The sequence below is a fragment of the Sus scrofa genome, chromosome 8 (genome assembly GCF_000003025.6).
Source record: "Sus scrofa isolate TJ Tabasco breed Duroc chromosome 8, Sscrofa11.1, whole genome shotgun sequence".
Classification (NCBI taxonomy): domain Eukaryota; kingdom Metazoa; phylum Chordata; class Mammalia; order Artiodactyla; family Suidae; genus Sus; species Sus scrofa.
The window spans coordinates 117,871,661-117,893,440 of record NC_010450.4 but is presented as its reverse complement, the minus strand read 5'-3'; the positions used below and the strand labels follow the sequence as shown (position 1 = coordinate 117,893,440).

Here is a 21,780-nt window from a genome sequence, read left to right as displayed (position 1 = left end):
TAAAAATAAAACACACCTGCAAAGATTAAAAATGAATCTCTAGTATGTAAAACTATCAATATTTGCTGGACACCCACCCAAGGCTGAAATATTTCTGCAGTGAATACACACCATTATAGCCTTGTATGGCAGAATCAATGATTGGTACTGCTATTTCTTCATACACATTTTTAGTAGTTTCATTACTATGAAAGACACGATCTGAAAAAAACAAAAACAAATATATAAGTTAGACCAAACAAATAAACTGTGTTTTCATTCTGAATTAGTTTCCCAAAGAAATAAAATTGTCAGGATATATATGAAAAAATACTTGACAATGTTTTTTAACTTACTGGTGCTCTGAAAATACTCTTCTCTTTAAGGTAAAATGTGTTGGTTCTCACACAGAAAAAATACAAGTCGGCTATCCTATTTGTTTTCAATAGGCAGGAGGGCATGGTGGCTGAATATGGAGATTTAGACTCAGACTGTCTGTAAATTTTGGTTCTCCTACTTACAAACCGTGTGATTTTGGCCCAAGTGGTTGATGTCTCTGTGCCTCACTTCCCTAATCTATAAAATGGATATATATTATCTTCCTCATAGTTATTGTGAACATATGGTTAATACTTAGGAAATGTGGACATTACTATTCATTGAGAAATTTTTATGTTTCTAATACCTAGCAAGAGGGCCTACCTCAAACTAAACCAAGAAATGCAGATGTTTGGAAGAAAAGCACTGACCAAAGCTGAAGTATTATAGGGAATGACCTGTTAGCTGGCTGCTAAAAGCTGGGTTTAGGGTAGCATTTGCACTGAGGAATTCACTACTTCAAGATGTGGTTTTCTGCTTTTGCTGGCACATTTAAAATAGACCGCTCTTTCAGTGTGGCCTCACATTAAAAAGCTCACAAGAAATGGATTTGCAAGTCAGGAAGGAAAAGCATTCACTTGTGATGAGAAACATAGTGATCACATCTCTTGCACCATGACTACACATCTGCCCTGTAGGCAGAATGATATGGAAAACCAAAGTGCCATCTGAAGGCTACTTATGGTTCATGATTTCAGAGCAAGGACAAATTGCAGGATGATTCAAATCTTAATTTTATCTGTTTCAGATAGATGGATGAGTCTAAATCCTTTACGGGCACAGATGGCTACTGAGAATCTGCTTGTGTTGCTAGGTTTTATAATCTGTGGCACATATTATTCTTTAAAAATTATGTTAATACCATCAAACACTCCTTGACCAGGAATCATTTTCTACACATCCTTGTGGCTTTCTAGTTTAACACTAATTTGACAACCTAATCACTCTGACTCCTGAGGTTGTTGAGAGGATGTCACAGTGGCTCTGTGGTGCCTAAGTGGCAGCACTGTAGTGTGGATGGAACACAGTGGAACACAGATCTGGAGCCTGACTCTTCCATTTGCTGGCTATGTGAGTCCAGGCCTCTCTGTTTCAGTTCCTTGTTAAAATGGGAAGGTACCATAGGCTTGTTAGGAGGATTAAATGAGTTAATATATAAGAAGTGCTTAGAACAGTGCCTGGCACAATATCAGCACTAAGACAATACACAAATCAGCCCAGTTAACCTCTAGGGTCTCCAAGTCTCTTTGTCTTTGTCTCACTCATCCTGCAGTGTAAATGGTACCATTTCAGACACCTAGATAATTTAGATCCCCGCTTTCAACTCCCACAAAACTTATGTCATTGTAAGTCTAACTACTTGTTTAAAGACTTTCTTTCCACCATATGATAAGCTCCACAAAACCACAGGCAGGACCATTCTGTATTCTAGCAGACAAAGAAGGAATGTCTTCACTATTTAAAGAGTTTTCTTGAAATAATTGAAAAAAACATACCAAACTGTAAGATCTTAAAGATGACTTGACATTAAGCAACATATTTTGGGCTTACAGTTTTAGGTCACAAGTATGCTAATGAACAAGTGGAAAAATGTTAGTTTCAGTCATAAGGCACTAATGTATATACATATTTTTTTGTCTTTTCTAGGGCTGTACCCATGGCATATGGAGTTTCCCAGGCTAGGGGTCTAATTGGAGCTGTAGCCGCTGGCCTACACCACAGCCACAGCAACGCAGGATCCGAGCCTCGTTTACGACCCACACCACAGGGCACAGTAACGCTGTATCCTTAACCCACTGAGCTAGGTCAGGGATTGAACCCACAACCTCATGGTTCCTAGTCAGATTGGTTAACCACTGAGCCACGACGGGAACTCCCATAAGGCACTAAGACTCGAAGTGTGTTTTATTTTTTATTTACTTCTTTTTTTTCCAAATGTAGTTTAAGTATCAATTTACTATTTTTCTTATCATACATGATGGATGAACAATTTTTCAAAGTTTCCACTGAAGAAGTTTACTGAAGGCTTGGTCTGATCTTTCACAGCAGTGACCTAAGCCACGGCAGTACCATTGCTGGATCTTTAACCTGCTGCACCACCAGGGAACTCCAAGCCTTTTGTACACTTAATAGAAAAAGGATACCAGGTTAACTTTTTATGCTATTATAAACTTACCAAAATTGAAGGATTTACTCCCATCAACTTGATAAATAGTATTGTTGTCAGTTTTCCAGTAAACTTGAGTATCGTTTCCAAGCGCTTCTTCTCTAAAAGAAAAACTCTGCATTTTAGTAAAACTGGTAATAGAAGTTGTGTTATATGAAAGGTAATTAAAAAGATTTTACCTTCTGATGATATTCTAAAAGATGGTAATGAATTATACAATAAATTACCATGGAAAATCCACCATGGTGGACATTTTAAAATGGAGCTTCAGTGACCTCCTACACTTTCATGGGAGTTTCCTTATGAAGCTCTTCACTTCCACCTTCCTACCCAGTACTGGCAGGTGAAAAGATACACTCAAAACAACTCTGATTATTCTCTTCTTGTGTAAAACCTTTAAAAACCATCTGAAATCCTTGATTTGACAATGAGACCTGTATCACCGTTATTTCTCTCTTCAATCTTCCTCTAAATTCCTGTATACACCCTAGCTTCATACACATCAACTACCTGAAGGTTGCCCCCAAATAACAAATTTAACCTCTCTCTACCTGGAATACCCTAATCTACTTTTCCATAAAGTAATTTAGCTGTTTTTTCGTTCATGAAAAGTGTCAGGAATTTCTTAACACTAGCCCTGTCCTTCCTCTAAACTGTCATCTCATTAAGGACTATTGGCTCCTCTGGCAAATATTCTCCACCTGCCTATTGTAACACCTATCATGATTATTTTAATGGTTACTTTAAAAAAAGCTGTCTTTTTTTCATTTAGGGCCACAAGTGTGGCATATGGAAATTCTCAGGGTAGGGCTGAATCAGAGCTGGCACCACAGCCACAGCAATGCTGCAGCTCACAGCAACGCTGGATCCTTACCCCACTGAGGTGGGGCTAGGGACTGAACCCGCACCCTTATGGATACTAGTTGGGTCTGTCACCTGCTGAACCACAAAGGGAACTCCTATGTAGCTGTCTTCTAACGCATTAATGACCTTCTTAAAAATAGAAAATTCCTCATCTTGATATTCTCATTTATTGAACATCCAGTATTGTTTAATAAATGTTTCTCAAACACATAATGAGTTATCATTCTGGGGTGTGGGCCTGAGACTGGAGAAGCAAACAGACTTAATTTTATTTTAATTTCTTCCTCTTCCTGCTTTTTCTCTTTCTATAGTATTTATTACCCCAGTATCGTCACTTAACATTCTACATTCATTTTTAATTTTCTGTGTACCCCTTGAGAATGTAAGATCCACAGGGTAATGTATGTTTAGTACAGTGCACAGTACTAAAAAAAAAAAAAATCAATATTGATGAGTATTAGTCATTCAACATTCTGAATGTGGAATTCAGACACTGAATTGAGTGCCTAATGAATACAATGCAACCAGACCGTTTAGTTCTTGCTCTCAAGGAGTACACAGGAAGACGGGAGAAACAGTCAGTTGTATGTAAAATGACTGGGGTAAGTGCCAGTAAGGATCTTTGAAACGAATTTCTTAGGGGAGGGGTGGGGCACGCAGATGAAGGTGCTGCAGTGCAACACAGGGATTAAGGTCTTTGTAACTGGCGAACACTAGTTATAAATTTATGTCAATCTCACAGCTGCAAGTATCTTCTAGATTCATCAATCCTAGCTCGGCAACTGACAGATAGGAAAACCGAGGCACAAAGCGGATAAGTGTTGGAGTTTCCAAGCTGCGCAGCCGGAAGGAGCGGCGAGAACGCTCCCGCTTAGGCCCACGCCGGGGGCCGCTCTGCGGACCTGGGCTCGGTCAGGCCCACTTACCTGCTGTTGAGCGGCCGGACTCGCACACAGACCGCGACAGCTCCTTCCTCCGCCATCCTGACCGGCGGGTTAATCAAAAAACCGACCAAGACCCTCCGCGCCCCGCGCTTCTGAGCGCACTGGCAACCCCGCCTTTAAATTTGAAATTTCCGGAACTGCCGTCCGATTGAGTCGCGGTCTCGTGACGTCACGGGCCGTTCCACCCACTTCCTGGCGCGGGGGGCGCTAGGCCGCCGCGCGTCCACGGATTAGGGGTCGAGGGGCAGTTTAAAGGGTCTGGAGGAGAACGAGGTTTGAGGGTCGCAGAGAAGGGGTCCGAGAAGAGCCTGGCAGCCTGGCGAGCGGGTCTCCAGGTAATAGCAGAGATAACTGTTATTTGCTAAACGCCGTTGAAGTGCAGGCAGCCAATTACAAACGCCGTCCTCCACCTTTCTGTGTTTCAGAGTTTGCAATCAGCAGGAAAAACAAAGCCGGGAATTTTTTTCTTCACTGTCAAAGAGAATTAGGACCTTTAAAGTATTACATTAACAGTTGTTGTTCTTGTATTAAATTAAAACAAAAGCAAAACAAAACACTGCAGATGGCAAAAGTTGAAAGTCACTGCCCACTCCACAAAGAGAAGAATCTTTTGCTCCTTGGAAACTCTGAGTTTTTGGTTTTCCCTTTTCCTTCCCCCCCCCCCCCCCCCCCGCCATTGGCTGTGCGTTCCTAAGAGGTTGACTTAGGGCAAAAATTTTGGAGACTGGAAAAATTGTTAATGAGGTGAAACATTAACAGAAATGCGAAGGTGATTATAAATTATTCTTTCTCAGACATAGGGCCTGGTTTCCTTTGCTTTAAATGTATCTTAGTAAAGTATTAGTGTTTTCTGTAGGAGTGATTTTGATCTCAGAGAGACAGCAGTGGGTGATGGCTTGAAGTGAGATCTTAATTCTCTGCTCAGGAATTGAAACTGGGCAGCCCGAGTGAACCTAGCCACTGGACCAGCTAGAAGCAGAATTGCCCTGATTTTTGTCCCCCGTTGCAAGCAGGAATGTTTAAGGAGACAAAAACTGCAAAAACAGGAACGTTTATTGTTAGAGTCACAGTACAACATGTGGGAGAGCCCACAGAGAAGTAGTTAATTTAAGTCAGAAGCAAAGAGGAAGGTGGGTGCGGTTGTTCCCTTCTGAATGAGAAGCCCCGCCATATAGGTGACTTATATCAATTGTGTAGGATAGTTCTTCCAGGTCTTTAAGTTGGCCAGTTATCTTGTTTTATTTCACACCTGACTTGACATGGGGTCCTCCCGCATATGCGTGGGCATTTTTGGTCAAGATGGATTCCAGAGCAGAGGGTTCTGAGACAGTATCAGGACTTATTTTGGCGCCCCCTCCCTTTTTGACTCCTGGGAGTCTTACTACCCATGTGTAACTGGGGAGATCTCCTTGACCCCAGGAGTGACTGATGAAATCATCTTATCCTCCTACTCCAACACAACTCAATTCCTGCAGTTAACTTTCTCCTTGAGGTGTAGAAGAGAAGCAAGACCCAATTTACTCAGCCTAACGAGTCCCAGCTGCTCTCAGCTCAGGGGCCCATCTACCTTCTACCTCGATTTCAGTGCTTTTTTTCAGTTGATTTTAGTAAGATCAAGAATTATCCCCCTTTTCCCTCACCAAACCTGCAGATGCTAATAAATCTTCACTATTTAGAGGAGTAGAAGGCTACTGAGTTAATAAAACTATTTTGGAAGATAACTTAGAAATATCAATAAAAAACTGAGGTACATATGTCCTTTATGCCGACAATTCTGTTTTTAAGAATTACGTTATTACTAATGGATATTGAGGGACTGCACAAGAATGTATATAGCTATTAGTTGCAGCATTGTATACAATAGCAAATGACAGGAAACACATTAAATGCAAATAAATAGGAGACTATTTAAATGGATGGTATTTTAGCGCTGCAATAAAACATTATGTGGCCTGTAAAAAGAATGATATAGTTCTTTCTGTGTACTTTCGAAAGCCGTCCAAGATGTTTCATTAGCTGAAAGAAACCTAAGGTGCATAATTGTGTACACACTATGGTCCTATTTGATATTTTCAAAGTGTATTTATACGTCTGGATTTTCATACATAATTTCTGGAAAGATACACAATATATCTCATTTCCTTGGAGAAGGAGGACTGAGTAAGATAAAATATCTTTCTTTGTATATTGTTTTATAACTATTAATTTTTTAAGCATGCCAATATTAAAGTTTTGTTCAACTTAGAGAAACCAGATGATAGGAAAAAAACAGTAAATAAAAATGAGTTCATTTGAGATTTGTTTTGGTTAACTAATTATGAGGTAGTATAGACTATTCTTTGTGGTAAATGGTAAAAATACTTAACTATATTTAATAAGATACTACATAATTAAGGAAAGTACATTTTAACTGATTTTTAAAAAATGATGGGTGAATATTGTACATTTGTAGCTGGAGGGAAGGAGGCTGTGAAGAGGAGGAAGGGACATAGAATTAATGAAAGAAAATCTCGGACAACAAAAGGGGCTTTGGTTTATGGGCACAGAGGAGGATTAGCCTTTCTTGGTTTGCTTATGATTGATGCCATGGTTGTCTTTGTCATCATCACAACAGTGGACATTTATTGAAGATTTACGTTGTTCCAGGCACTCTGTTATGTGCTCTATATGTATTTTTCATTTAATTTGTTAAATATTAGGTAATTTTCATTGAGCACCGACTATGTGCCAGTCATGGTTCTAGGCCTAGGAAACACAGAGTAAATGGACTAGAAAAGCACCTGCTTTCCTAGAGCTATTATTCCCTCAGGGGAGATGGATAATTCACAAATCTATATCTATATTTATCAAGTGATGATAAAGATGAGAAGAAAAGTGAAGCCAAATCAGGGGAGAGAGCATGATAAGGTGGAGCTGGGATGTCAGTTTCTTATGAAACACATTCTTATGGGAGCAAGCAGACAATGCAGAATAAACATGTAAGTAAAATAACTTTTGAGAAGAGTAGGGGCCTCTGTAGATGGGATACTTAAGAAAGGCCTTTTGTGATGAGAATTAGCCAGACTCTAGAGGGTAAGAGAGAGGGCTTACCAGATGGAGGGCAAGTATATCAAAGGACCCAAAGCTTGTACATATTTGTCATATGTCTGACATAGGAGAGCCCCTGTGGCTGGAGAATTTGGGGCAGTGAAGGGAGGTGCTGTGGGACCTTGCTGTGGTAAAATATTATTCCGATGGTGCATGGAAGCCTATGGAAGGTTTTAAGGAAGGGAGTGAAAAAGAATTCACTGATTCCTTCAAATAAGATTTTCTTTTCCATCTCATTATGAAAGCAGAAGCAGCCAGAAGAAACTGCACTGATTCCTGCCCACCCGTCTAACCACCTAATGCCTGTGACCGTTACCTCTTCTTCCAGATTTTACTAGATGAATAACTGTCCTCTGCTCTGAACATCCCTCCATCTGTGCACTAGATATTTATTATAAGATCAACAGAGGCATGTTAAAGATTTTAAGAATTTATTTAGAAGAAATTGATTGAATCAGGCAGCATCAAATCCAACAGAAAGGCTCTCCAAGGAACTGTATAAAATGAAAGACTTTTATAGGCAGAAGGATGTGGGGACAAGGAAGTTATACTAGGGAAAAAGAGCAGATTGGTAATTGCAAAGGTTGGTAATCTCTAGGGAATGGCAGTGATCTAATCTCATCTAGTTAGGTTATCCAACTAGTGCTACTGATTAGGCGACTCCTGATTGATTAGCTTAAGATTCCATTTCTGGATGGAACTGTAATTAAAATAAATCTTGTTTTTGCTGATATGAGGTTTAGCATAAGTGACTCCATTTTGGGCATGTTTTGTTTTTTTAACAGATTAGAAATGTTGTCTGAAGCTATGGAACTTCAGAGAGAGGCTTAAAATTTGGATGCATGCCATTTTTCTAAAAGGTAATTACATTTTTTGATTAACTTTTTTCTTACCTGAGATTAATACATGCATGTGTTGAAAACTTTAAATAGTATCAGAAGAGTCACAGTGAAAACAAATTTCCCTTTAAATGATCCCCAGGGTACCAGTTTTTCTGCCCTAAGAAAACTGCTATATCCTAAAGTGTTATCCTCAAAGTAATCTGTAGATACACACATTTATATATCTTTTTCCATTTTGCATACTTTTTACACAAATAGGTTTACCTGCTGTACATTCTATAGTCTTTGCTTAAAACGTGATCTTTACATACATATTTTCATTTAATTCAATAAGATAAACTGACTTTCTGAAGCATGTTAATTGCTTACACTTTCATGTTGATATTTAAATTACTGGATTTTTTTTTTTTTGTTTTTTTGTTTTTTGTTTGTTTTCTACTGAAGCTGCAGAGGGCACTGTAATCCTTCTAAAAGCATGGCCTAGCCTTGGATAGTGCTTTGCAGTTCCAGAATGTCACACAAATTTTAGGATTTGGAGAAACTTCTTGGTTTTATAAGTATACATAAATTCAAATTACTTGTGTTCAATTCTTTTATGCATTTCACTGAAATTAATTTCAATGTATTTATATCATGCCATCATCTTCAATAGGTGTAATTTTTGTTTAATAGATACAATCTTTAATTTCCAAAGTGTTGCCAAAATATGGCCTCTGTCCACAGTACATCAGTGCCGAATTAAAGCACAAGTCTTGGGAGTTCCCATCATGGCTTAGTGATAATGAGCCAAATAGTATCCCTGAGGGTGCAAATTCAATCCCTGGCCCGGCTCAGTGGGTTAAGGAACTGGCTGCCTTGAGCTGTTGTGTAGGTCATAGACACTGCTCGGATCTGGCGTTGCTGTGGTGTGGCTGTGGTGTAGATTGGCAGCTGCAGCCCCACTTAAACCTCTAACCTGGGAATTTCCATAAGCTGTAGGTGGGGCCCTAAAAAAAAAGAAAGTACAAGTCTTGCCTTAAAATGTGACAACTGTTTATAATGACTGCAGACATAGTATCCCTTTCCTTTTAATCATTGTTACATAAGATTAGAAGATTTATGAGACATTATGGAAACTGCGCAGACCCAGGTCAGTTCAACTCCACCATTTATAAGCTATGCCATGTTAGAAAATCATTTATTTCTGTGATTCACCATTTTCTTATCCACAAAATGAGGAAATTGGCGTTTCTGAGGCTCCTTTCAGCTTTAATAAGTCTATAATGTCTTCATAAAAAAAGAAACCTGCTATATCCTAAAGTGTTATCCTCAAAGTAAAATTGAGTACGGATAAATGTAAATATGGATGTGTGAGGGTGGGAAACATCATCTAATTTACAGACAAAATCTCAGGTACTCACAGTGACACAGAGATCAATGGCAGTCCACCCAAAACCCATTCTCCTCTTTCTGATCAGAAAGCAAGACTGTACTCCTAATCTCTCTTATCCTTAGGCTGCTACTTTTAGGACTAAATTCCAGATACTTCACAGGTGCACTTTTCCGCCCTTGTCTTTGGTGAATATCCTTCCTCTTTCCTTCATTGACTATTCCAAACCTAGACCACGCTTTTCAACCCTGGGTCCCTCCTTATCCTTACTGAGAAACCGGGGCTATAAGGCAAACCACGTCTTACCAGCCAGCTCTCCCACCCCTACAACCTGCATACCAACTGCAATTTACATCTTCACCAATTCCTGCCTCTTTTCTTGCACATCCTTAGAATGAGGTGCCTGCCATTTCTGGGGTGGATTCCTCCATTTATACCCTCGATTCCTTCCTCTTAGTCTCCTCCAGGGGTCTGCTCCAGCGATTAATTCTCTGTTTCATAAAAATGCTAGAAAACAACAAAGAAAAGAATCATCTATAATTCTACTACTATGACATGATTATCTAGGATCGTCAAGTGAATGTTCCTTTACTACTCACCCATCAAATTTCATCTTCCCTAAAGTGACTTATGTTAAGTGTCTTCCCAATCTTTTCGTGAATAGATGCAAGAAATCTATATGGGGAAGCAACCACACTTACATTTTCAAGAATGGATTTATTCTGTACTTATTGTTGTGCAAATTGCTTTTTACATTAACAAATCAACATGTAGACTTATTTTTAATCATCTGCCTAATAATCAGTTATATGATTACATTGTATTTTAGCCATTCTTTTATGGATTTTAGATTATTGCCAATTTTCAATATAGCTTATAATACAAAAGCCATCTATACATCTCTATACTATCATGCTTTTATTTTCATGAAATAGATTGCTAGAAGTGAAAATGTTGGCTGAAATGATATGCTTGCTTTGAATTCTAATAAGTACTACCAAGGTGCTTCCTAACTGATTTGTACCAATTATTGCTATAACCAAGAGTATGTGAATGGGAGTTCCCGTCGTGGCTCAGTGGTTAATGAATCCGACTAGGAACCATGAGGTTGCGGGTTTGATCCCTGGCCTTGCTCAGTGGGTTAAGGATCTGGCGTTGCCATGAGCTGTGGTGTAGGTTGCAGACGCCGCTCAGATCCTGTGTTGCTGTGGCTCTGGCGTAGGCCTGCTGCTACAGCTCCAATTAGACCCCTAGCCTAGGAACTTCCATATGCCGTAGGAGCGGCCCTAGAAAATGCAAAAAAAAAAAAAAAAAAAAAAAAGAATATGTGAATGTTCATTTCCCCATTCCTTCACCATCACTCTACATTATCAATATTTCTATTTTTTTCTCTTTTATATGGAAAAGGGATATTTTATTGTTTCAATTTGCAGTTTCCTGACTGCAGATAGGATTGACTGTCCTTTCACTGCTTATTAGTAATATTTACATCTTGTTTTTCTCTTGTCCATTTGAATTAAATATTTCTTTGATCCTATGACCATTTTTTCATGTGAATTGTTTATTTGTTCAAATATTTTGGTCCCTTTTAAAAAGTTGGTTGTTTTCTTAGTTTTGAGTCCTAAGAGTTCTTTATATATCCTAGATACAAGTCCTTTACCAGATATTATTTACATATATACGCTCCCAGTTTATGATTGGTTTTAACGATGTCTTTCATGAAGCAAATGTTTGTAATTTTTATGAAGTCCAGTGTATCATTTTTTTTCTGTTGTGGATTGTACTTTTGGTGTCATATCTAAGAATTATTAGCCTAACCCAGGGTCACAAAGTTTTTCTCCTATGCATACTTTTAAAGTTTTGTAGGTTTAGAGTTTAAATTATATCTATGGTCTATTTGAATTAATTTTTATGTACGGTATGAGGTATGAGTTTATGTTCATTTTTGGCATATGCATAGTCGTTTGTGCCAGCACCATTCATTGAAAAAATTATCTTTACTACATTGGAGTGCCTTTGTACCTTTGTAAAAAAGTTATTTGGGAGTTCCCGTCGTGGCACAGTGGTTAACGAATCCGACTAGGAACCATGAGGTTGCGGTTCGGTCCCTGCCCTTGCTCAGTGGGTTAACGATCCGGCGTTGCCGTGAGCTGTGGTGTAGGTTGCAGACGCGGCTCGGATCCCGCGTTGCTGTGGCTCTGGCGTAGGCCGGTGGCTACAGCTCCGATTCAACCCCTAGCCTGGGAACCTCCATATGCCGCGGGAGCGGCCCAAGAAATAGCAACAACAATAACAAAAGACCAAAAAAAAAAAAAAAGTTATTTGATCTTTTTGTTTGTGTGTGTTTCTAAACTCTGTTTCATTTCATTGATGTATGCGTCTAATTACTGTTGTTTTAACCTACAAAATTTTGGGGCAGTTTGTTATACTGCAGTATATAATTGTCAGTCGCTGTTGAGAACTGTGAAAGATCTTAGATTTTATCCTTCTTCTAAGGTAACAAGTTAACATGCCACAATTTCACTGATGCTGGTAGAAGACCTAAGACTTTGGGTCAGGGATGAAAAGTTTATTATTTATAAAAACAAAAGTTTATTACTTATTTCTATAATAACAGTAGCCAGAGTATCAGCATTTTTGCATTGGTCTCCTAAACCCCAGTTCCTTCCTACAAGGCAGGGCAAAGAGGGTCAAGTGATGCCTGTACACCTAGTGGATTAAATTACAAAAGAGGAACCCTGAGCTTAAGAAATCTATATCTTTTATAATAAGCAGTAAGTAAGTGTGCCTTCTCTTTGCTCCACAATGAGACATTATCTTCATTTTCCAAGGCTGTTCCTTCTAGAAATATCCTTGAAAAGATGTGTTGGAATAAAGGGCACTCCGTGCTTTACTTACAGGATCTAGAGAAAAATGAGACCTATGGAGAATTGTCTACCAAGAGTAACGATTACTTCTTTCCTGAAATACTCTATGCCTAATAGAAATAAACCATGATACCTATTACCACTTCCAAAAATAAGTGAAATTAACTTTAATAACTTTTTAGTTAACCAAGTGTGTCCAAAATATTATCATTTCAACATGTAATCAATGTACAAAAACTTTTTTTTTTTTTTTACTTTATCATCATGATTTTTTTTTTATTATTTTCCCACTGTACAGCAAGGGGGTCAGGTTATCCTTACATGTATACATTGCAGTTACAGTTTTTACCCCCACCCTTTCTTCTGTTGCGACATGAGTATCTAGACATAGTTCTCAATGCTATTCAGCAGGATCTCCTTATAAATCTATTCTAGGTTGTGTCTGATAAGCCCAAGCTCCCGATCCCTCCCACTCCCTCCCCCTCCCATCAGGCAACCACAAGTCTCTTCTCCAAGTCCAAATGAACATCTCCTCAGAAATGTACAAAAACTTTAATGAAATATTGTACAGTCTTCTCTTCATACAAAAATCTTCAAAATCAGGGGTGTATTTTGTGTTCACTATATGTCACAATTCTGGTGTTAAATTTTGATTAGAAATACTTGATCTTGTTGATATTTTATGACATTTACATTGAAAAAGTAGATTCATATAACTCAAGTTGTCTTCAACACATTTAAAAGTTTTCCAAAAATGGAATCCATGATCAGTTTTTAAACTAAAATAAAATAGTTAATTCCTCAGGTGCACTATTCAAATCCCCAGTAGCCACATGGGGCTGGTGGATGATGTACTGGATGTATAGCTCTGATCCCTTCCATTCTAATATGCACTCCTTCCCTGACTCCCTTGTTTTTGGCCAGTGCTCTTTGGTCTCCTTACCAAAGCTCCTTATTCTTAGATGTTGTGGTTCCTGGTGAATTCATTCAAAGTCCTCTGCTTTTTTTATTCTCTGTCTCCTATCATTGTTTTAGTTACCATTTGTAGGCTGATAACTCCCAATTCTATATCTCTAAACCAAAGTATTTTCTAAGATTTAGAAATATTAATTTGATTCTTTATTGGACATCACATGAACATACCACAGAAATATCAAAATTTTCCCAACTATCCTTGTATTTTTCATTAATTAGCTCTGTCTCCTTTATTGTAATTTTCAGTTAGTTCAACAACAACCCAATTATCTAAGAGAAAAAAATTGGAAGTTGTTTTTAACTCCTGTTCTTGCTCAGAGCCTACAACCAACAAATCAGCCATCCTTATGTTTTTTCCCCCTAAATATTTTTTGAATACTTTGTCTTCTTGTGCATCACTAATACCATTGATATATTTCAGCCTCTCCTTCCTTTTGTGACTAACTCCTATTTTTTTCCCCCAGAATCAGTTCAAACACCATTTTCTAAGAAGCCTCTGCTTCTTTATCCTCTGTGTTCCTATAAAACCATAGGCAGTGCTTATAACTTGGTGCATCATATGACTTCCCAAGTAGGCAGTAAACTCTTTGAGAACAGGACTCTGTTTCATTTTCCTGATATCCTAGTTATAAATTATTTAAAAATACCTGACCCAGCAATTGCACTTTTGGCATTTATCGCAAGGAAGTGAAAACAGGCTCATAAAAAATCCTGTACGTGAATGTTCTTAGCCCCTTTACTTGCAATAGCCAAAAGCTGGAAATAATTCTAAGGTCCTTCAACAGGTGAGTGGATAAACAAACTATGATACATTCATACCATTCAGTGTGACCTAGTAATAAAAATGAACCAGTGATCCATTCAATCACTTGGATGAATCTCAAAGTAATTATGCTGAGTGAAAAAAAAAAGCTAATCTCGAAAGGTTACATACCTTATAACTACATTTATGTATAATTCCATTTATATTGCAATAAAATTATGGAGACAGAAGACAGATTGGTGGTTGCCAGTTGTTAAGAATGGGAGGTGGGAATAGAGTGGGTGTGCCATACAGAGGCTGGCGAGCCTTGTGGCGATGGAACAGTTCTGCTTCTTGTTGGTGGCAGTCACACAAGTTTACACACGTGATAAAATTGCATAGAACTCCATACATACAAGTACATATAAACCTGGGGAAATCAGTGTGAGCTCTGTAGGTTGTGATATGTAATTTTCCTGGTTTGGGCACTGTACTATGGCAATGAAAGATGTAATCACTGGGAAAAACTCGATGAAGTGAACATGGGACAATACTTTCCCCTCCCCCCAATTTCAGGCGACTCTGTAATTATTTTAAAATTAAAACATTAAAAGGTAAAAAAGCAATGTACTCTATGTTTAGGAGTTTCACAGAGATTATCCTAGTCTTTGTGTTAAAAAATTTGAAAGTAGCCCTGAATCAATATTTAATAAGTTTGTATAAATGTGAAAGGTGGACTTTTCCTGTTCCAGGTAACACAGTCGTAAATGATTTTGTTAGGGAGAGGTATTTTTTTGCTTGTTTAAAGACACGTAACTTTAAGAAAAATAATTTATTTAATTTTTATAGATTGCCAGTTATTTAAGCCTTCAAGGTAGGATTGTATCTTATTCATCCTTGTGTGCTTCCATAGCCTGTAACGAACAAAACACATTAATCATTTTAGACACTCCACACGTTTTCTGCTTCCTAATTTCGCTGCCCTATTCTGTACTATATTCCTCCAAATGTATAATAGCTCCCTTTTCCTTTGATATTCATGAAGAAAACAATTTGATAAATTTGCTAACAAAGGCATTTGTGTGGGCAGCTGATTTTTCAGGGGGGAATAAATGAAGGTGGTTTATATGATACAATGCATGCAACTTAATATTGAATGTTTAGCATTTCTCTTCTTAAGAGTTCTTGGGTGACTTTTCTTATAAAAAGTGCAGAGGCATTTCTTGGTTTCATTGTCTCTCTCCAACCTATACTTCCAGAGTCTCACCTTTCATTCCTAACAAAGTCAATTCCTTCTTAACTGGAGCTTGGGTACTGCCTATTAATACTTCCAACCTGACTATTATAATTTTTAAAATGATCTTTTGTACTTTTTTAGGATATAAGTAAACAGATGAGACAAAGTTATGTTATGTCACATATAAATGCATACATATATGTATCAAAAAAGACATAAAAATGTTCATTGCAGCAGTATTTGCAATGGCCAAAAAAGTGGAAACAAGCAAATGCTTATCAACAGTGGAATGAGTAAATAAATTATGGTATTTTCATATAATGAAATGCAGAGTAAAATAAATGATGTACTGTTACATACAGTGATGTGGGTACATAACACAAATTTGACATTGAACACAAAAATTTGGACACAAAAATGATACATACTGTTTGATCTGTTTTAAATAAAATTCAGAAACAGATGAAACATATCAATTGTGTTAGAAATCAGAATAGTTGTTTCTTTCAGGGAAGAAGAGCATTTGGAGGGGGACTTCCAGGGTGCTGGTAATATTCTTTTTCTTGATATTTGTGAATATTGAAAAAGTGTGTTTACTTTGTGTACAATTGAGTTTATATATTATGTATATTATACAAAATATACATAGTTTATATATTATGTATATTATGATTCAACTACATGGTTTATTTTTTAAAAGGCGAGCAAAATATTCTTACTTCTGTTTAACAGTTGGGCAAAGCTATACTTAAAAGACTGAATTATTTGCCCCTGAACCAGAAGTGGAATGCAGGTCCAGTGCTCCTGTACCATTAGTACTGCTTTCAGAAAGGGTTTACTTAGCATCCATGTACATGACTAAACTTTTTCTGACACTCTTCACCCTTTACTTTTTCTCTAAAAGACCATTTTAGGCTTTTGAGCCACATGATCTCTTAGCAATGATCAACTCTGCCATCATAATGTAACTATAGGCAATTTTTAAATGAATAATGAGGTGGTATTCTAATAAAGCTTTATTTGTAAACAAAGAAACATAAATTTAATTTTTACATATCAAAATATTGCTCCTCTTTTGTTTTTTGTTTTTAACCATTGAAAATGTAAAAACCATTCTTAGTTCTTGGGCTATACAAAAATGGGTTACGTGCTGGATTTGGCCCTTGGGTTTCAGTTTGACAACCCCTGTTTTTGGAGGTCTATTTGCAGTGTTGATAGGAATTGCACTTTATGTTTGTAATTTATGTATTTCCTTATGTACATGGGCATACTACATTGTGAGACTCTTTAAATTGTAAAATTTCCAGCTTATTTAGCACAATCACTAATTTCATGGCTCATAGGTTAAGCTAGAAAGTTTTGTGAAGAACAGTTTTATTCATGATCTTTCTCTTGTGTTTTCTTTCATTTCTTTCCTTTGCATTTATTGAGAATAAACAAATGTTCCGGGATAAGAACAAAAGGATTTATCAAATGTCAACAGCTGTTGAACCATCTGTTATTGAAAAAGTATTTGATTAGCACCCTGGGGCAATCAAGCCATTTTAGCTCTGGATGTACTAGGAGAGAGGGGAAATCAGGAAGGCATAGCTAACCAATGGTGGGTATTACTATTGGCAGCATCTCATTTGGAAAAAGATTTAGATAACAGAAGAAATAGTAACTTGAATACTCCTGATAAATTATTATTCTTATGAATTTTTTTACTCATTTTGGTGAAAATTTGAAAGGGAATCAAGGCATGTGAAAAGAAAGAGCTGAGAAAGTTATTTGTAAATTTGTAAAAACAAAATTTGATGGTCTGTGTGTCATTGATTCACAGTTGGTTTCCTGAGGCTTATGTACCACAAATCTCTTACAAACATGGTCCTAGATTTTGCACATTGAGTTTTATTTACAACTGAGAATAGAAACTATTTTATTAAATGTCTGACAGACTGAACCCATAATTGTGTCATAAGATGTGGTGAGAAGTGGGGCACATCTCCCTGCAAGGAACATATGAGAGGTGGTATGTGTATCATCAAATTGGCAGCAAGGACATGCTTCTGTTGACTGGCACAAATGAGGATTGGCCTGGTGAGTTTATGGGATAGAACTCAAGTCAGTCAACACTTCAATTCAAACAGCAAGATAGTGCTGGACATCATTTAAGGGCATATAGTAATAATAGGTGAGTACAATTGTACTCCTTTGCATATACAGCCAAATATTCTAGTATCCAAAGTTGCTGTGAACACAATCGTGGTTTAAACATGTGTTACTTAACATGGCTGCTATCAGGGACTTAGGGAAGAATAATTTTTTTGCTCTAAAAATAACCTCATGTGCTCTGCAGTATGTTTATTATCTCTAGCCCCACCCCATAAATGACAGCAGGATCCTCTAGTTATTGGGACAACCGCAACACCTTCAAATTCTTCCAAATGTGCTATGGTACCACTTTCCTGACGTGGACCATTTGCTTAAAGGATGTGATTCTTCAGTGTCACCAATTTTACTCACAGTGAATTTTTGCCAGACTATTGGATAGATGGCTTATGCATAACCAGGCTTCGCAACAATAGACATATTGGCAATAACATGTAAAAATATGAAATATTTCTTTCACCCTTCAGATGAACGAAGCAAAAAAAAGACACGTTAAATAAAAGATGTGCTATTACCCTCCCCCAATTAAAGTGCATTGTTCTTTATTCTTTAAATACAAGGCTTGTACAGTAGAAGCCTTTCTTTCTTTTTCTTTCTTTCTCTTTCTTTCTTTCTTTCTTTCTTTCTTTCTTTCTTTCTTTCTTTCTTTCTTTCTCTCTCTCTCTCTCTCTCTTTCTCTCTTTCTCTCTTTCTTTCTTTCTTTTCCTTGCTGCACCTGCAACATGTGGAAGTTCCTGGCTCAGGGATTGAAACTGAGCTGCAGTTGTGACCTGTACCACATCTGTGGCAACACTGGATCCTTAACCCATTGTGCTGCAAAGGAACTTCCTGTGTATGGCTATTTCTAATAAGCACAGCCTTTCACTAATTTCGGTGCATTGATCGTATTCTTCTTTTGTGTGTGATACATATTCTATTTATATTCTTTCACATGTCAGCCCTTGAGACGTGAAATATTCAATTACGGATTCCACAGGTAAAACACTGTAAGTTTTTAGTTCATGTAAACTAATGTCTTATGTAAAGTAGTTTCCGTATACTTCATGTCCTTGTTTTCCTCTTGACACACTGTTATTTGTCAATATTCTTCCTAAGTTCTGGTGCTCAGAATTAAACCAATTAATAGGGCTGGTTACTGTCAGTTTACAGTGAGTATTGAGTACTATGATCTGTATGGTGACTTCCTGTCAGTACAAATGAAGAATTGTGTTTTAGATACCATGACTTATTATTTCTTAATGTTGTATTTTTGGTCGTTTAAAACCTCTTTGGTGGTTTTTACGGGAATTATGGTTACTCTTTTTCATCTTGTGCCTAAGTTATCAAGGATTTATTCTTATGTTTCAGAGTTTCTATTTTACTTTCACCTTTTTTCATGTTGATTTTAGCTTACTTAAACTTATGAGGAATAGTTTGGATCTTCATTATGTCACTACGTTAACAATTGCTCTTATATTTGTGTCAAACACAATTTTGAGAATACTTTTTATGTGTTTATTCAAATCATCAATAAAAATGTTGAAAAGGGTGGAGCCAATAATAGAGTTCTACAGCAAATTACTAGAGGACACTCTCCAGGTTGACACTTAGTAATCAGCAATCTAGTTATTATTCTCAGTAAGCAAAATGTTAACAGTGATTTCCTCTGAAGAGACTAGGCTTGAGGAGGAGCGGAACATTTTAACTGTCTATATTTGTTGGTTTGATGTTTTTGAGTGGATGTTTATTTATTTAGAATAAAAAAAACAAGAAATTAGAAAAGAACCTAGACACTCTTTCCTTTTAACAGCTTATGAGGTAAAATTTATATTCAGTGACATGCGAAAATATTAAGTGCACAATTCCATGAATTTGACAAATGCATGTTGCTGCATAAACACAGATCTGTCAAGACAGAGCATTTCCTTCAGAAAACTGGCCTTCCTAGGTATTCTTTTGCTAACTCCTTTTTCTGACAGGGCTTCTATTCTTTCTTTATGATGCTTATTTTTCTCTTCTGATTCTGTGTTTCCCTAGGCCACATCCACCTAACCTAAAAATAGGAATTCTCAAACATAATAAAACAGTGTTTCTTTAGACTTCTTCCAGCCACTATAAGGGGAAACTAGACCAACTCAGACTCATTTGATATTTAGTAAAATAATAGGTTATCTAATCAATGGGAAAAATCAGTTAGCATTCATATTTATACATAATGAATGTATAATTTGAATCACATTCAAAGAATGTGATTCTTTGAATAATACACCTATTAGAAGGTGTAATAGGAAAGGAGGATCCTGTTTATTATGAAAAATGGAGTGAATTGAAATTGAACATCTAGGCATTAACTTAACAAGAAATATTCAAACTTGTAAGAGGAAAAATATTAGACATCACCAAAATGCACAAAATTACATTTGAACAAATGGAAAGACATATCATATTCTTGTCTAGAAAGACTGAATATCATATATGACAACTTTTCTTAAGTTAATTTATACATTTAATATTATCCAGATGAAAAGTGGAACCATATCATAGATTAAATTTTTTATTTGGAAGATCACCAAGCAAGAATAGCCAGGAAAACCCTAAAAAAGGAGAGAAATGACTGAATGCTGGTCCTGGCATATATCATTGCTGTAAGAATTAGACTAACGTAATAGACAAACTAGTGTAATTAAACAGGGTAATATACAATTTTAAAAATCAAGGAATAGTTCCAGATGCGTATAGAATTTGATGTAGGATAAAATAACATATCTAAACACTGCTGAGAAGATGGATATTATAACAAATGATGTAGATGTATTGGCATAACTGAATAGTTATACGGAAAGTGATGAAATTTGATTCTTCTTTGAATCATACACACCATACGGGATGAATTTCAAATCTGTTAGAAAAACCATGTTAAAATATGGAGGCATTTAAAAAAAAAAAAACAAAAAACAAAAGTTCCCTTCATGGTGCAGTGGAAATTAATCTGACTAGGAACCATGAGGTTGCAGATTTGATCCCTGGCCTCATTCAGGGCTTTAAGGATCTGGCATTGCTGTGAGCTGTGGTATAGGTCACAGACTCGACTTGGATCTGGTGTTGCTGTGGCTGTGGTATAGTCTGGCGGCAATGGCTCCGATTTGACCCCGAGCCTGGGAACCTCCATATGCAATGGGTGTGGCCCTAAAAAGCAAAAAATCAAAAAACAAAACAAACAAACAAAAAAACAGTTCCTAAAAATTGAGAGCAAAATAAAACAAATTGAGTTGGTAGGTTAACTACACAGACAATAAATATTTCAAGTGATGTAAAACATAATGTCTGTAGTGTAGGCACCATAAATAGAAAAAGAACTGCAAAGAAATATTAAAAATTTGTTGGCAATCGATGTTAGCAATAGTATTGATATTATTGTTCAAAAGTAGTTATTAAGTAATTATGTTAATGCTATTAGGAACCAATATTTTTAGCAAAAGAGAAGAGATGTATAAAAGTACAAACAAAAAATTATGTGAAAACATCTTAAATTTAGGTTGGAAAACCAGCTATAATGGAAGAAAAAATCATTATATTAAAATAAACTTAAAAATATTTAGGTAGGAGATACTGACATGAACTCATGATATATTTTCTCTTAAAACAAGTGTTTCCTAACCCTGTCTGTTGAAAAAGTCCTGTGATATTACTTTATAATATCCAAGATGTGGTCTTTAAATAATTCTTTCCCCATGAAAAGAAACCAGATTTCCTGGGGAAATGAGTGTTTCCAGGTCCAGGGCAGAAAAATGTGCAAAAGGAGTCTGAAAGATTTTATCATATCAGAAACCAAGGGAACTATAAAATTCCACTATGACTTATGACAAAAATGACATAGAAGTAAAATTAAAGAGGTTTTCCCAGACAAGGACTAATAACTGTGTTAGATTAGAGCACAACAGATATGTTAAGCTTCATGACTTCATGATACTTAAATAAAAAAGCCTCATTCGTTACTTTTGGAGAATATTAAAGAACCAACTCATTATTCTGAAACTTGGCAAATAAAGGGAGAGTTTCCAACATGTATCTGTCTTTCCTGTAAGAAGAACCCTAGGGTAGCCACACAGGTAATACATAAATAATTTTCTTTATTGAAGCATTCCAGATAATACATAAAGAAAAAGCAAATAATTAGAATATTCTCATTTTCTAATTTC

The 21,780-nt window shown here is 36.7% G+C and overlaps 1 protein-coding gene and 1 long non-coding RNA gene across 14 annotated transcripts in view; one reads left to right on the top strand and one right to left on the bottom strand.

Moving 5' to 3' along the window:
• The window catches only part of CENPE (centromere protein E), a 76,358-nt gene extending 71,885 nt beyond the window's left edge, over positions 1-4,473 (bottom strand). For 10 of the 11 annotated variants that reach the window (XM_021100716.1, XM_021100715.1, XM_021100721.1 and 7 more), the window contains exons 1-3: positions 4,315-4,471; positions 2,534-2,625; positions 112-201 (exon numbers count right to left, since the gene is read on the bottom strand). In XM_021100716.1, the coding sequence (XP_020956375.1) occupies positions 112-201; positions 2,534-2,625; positions 4,315-4,370 (238 nt within the window). In that variant the 5' untranslated portion in view covers positions 4,371-4,471. Of the gene's footprint in view, positions 1-111; positions 202-2,533; positions 2,626-4,314 lie in introns of all 11 variants that reach the window. The other variant, XM_021100714.1, reaches the window with a different exon arrangement.
• The window catches only part of LOC106507803, a 617,638-nt gene continuing 600,368 nt past the window's right edge, over positions 4,511-21,780 (top strand). For all 3 annotated transcript variants that reach the window (XR_002346466.1, XR_002346465.1, XR_002346467.1), the window contains exons 1-2: positions 4,511-4,667; positions 8,205-8,279. This is a non-coding gene — a long non-coding RNA (uncharacterized LOC106507803). The remainder of the gene's footprint in view (positions 4,668-8,204; positions 8,280-21,780) is intronic.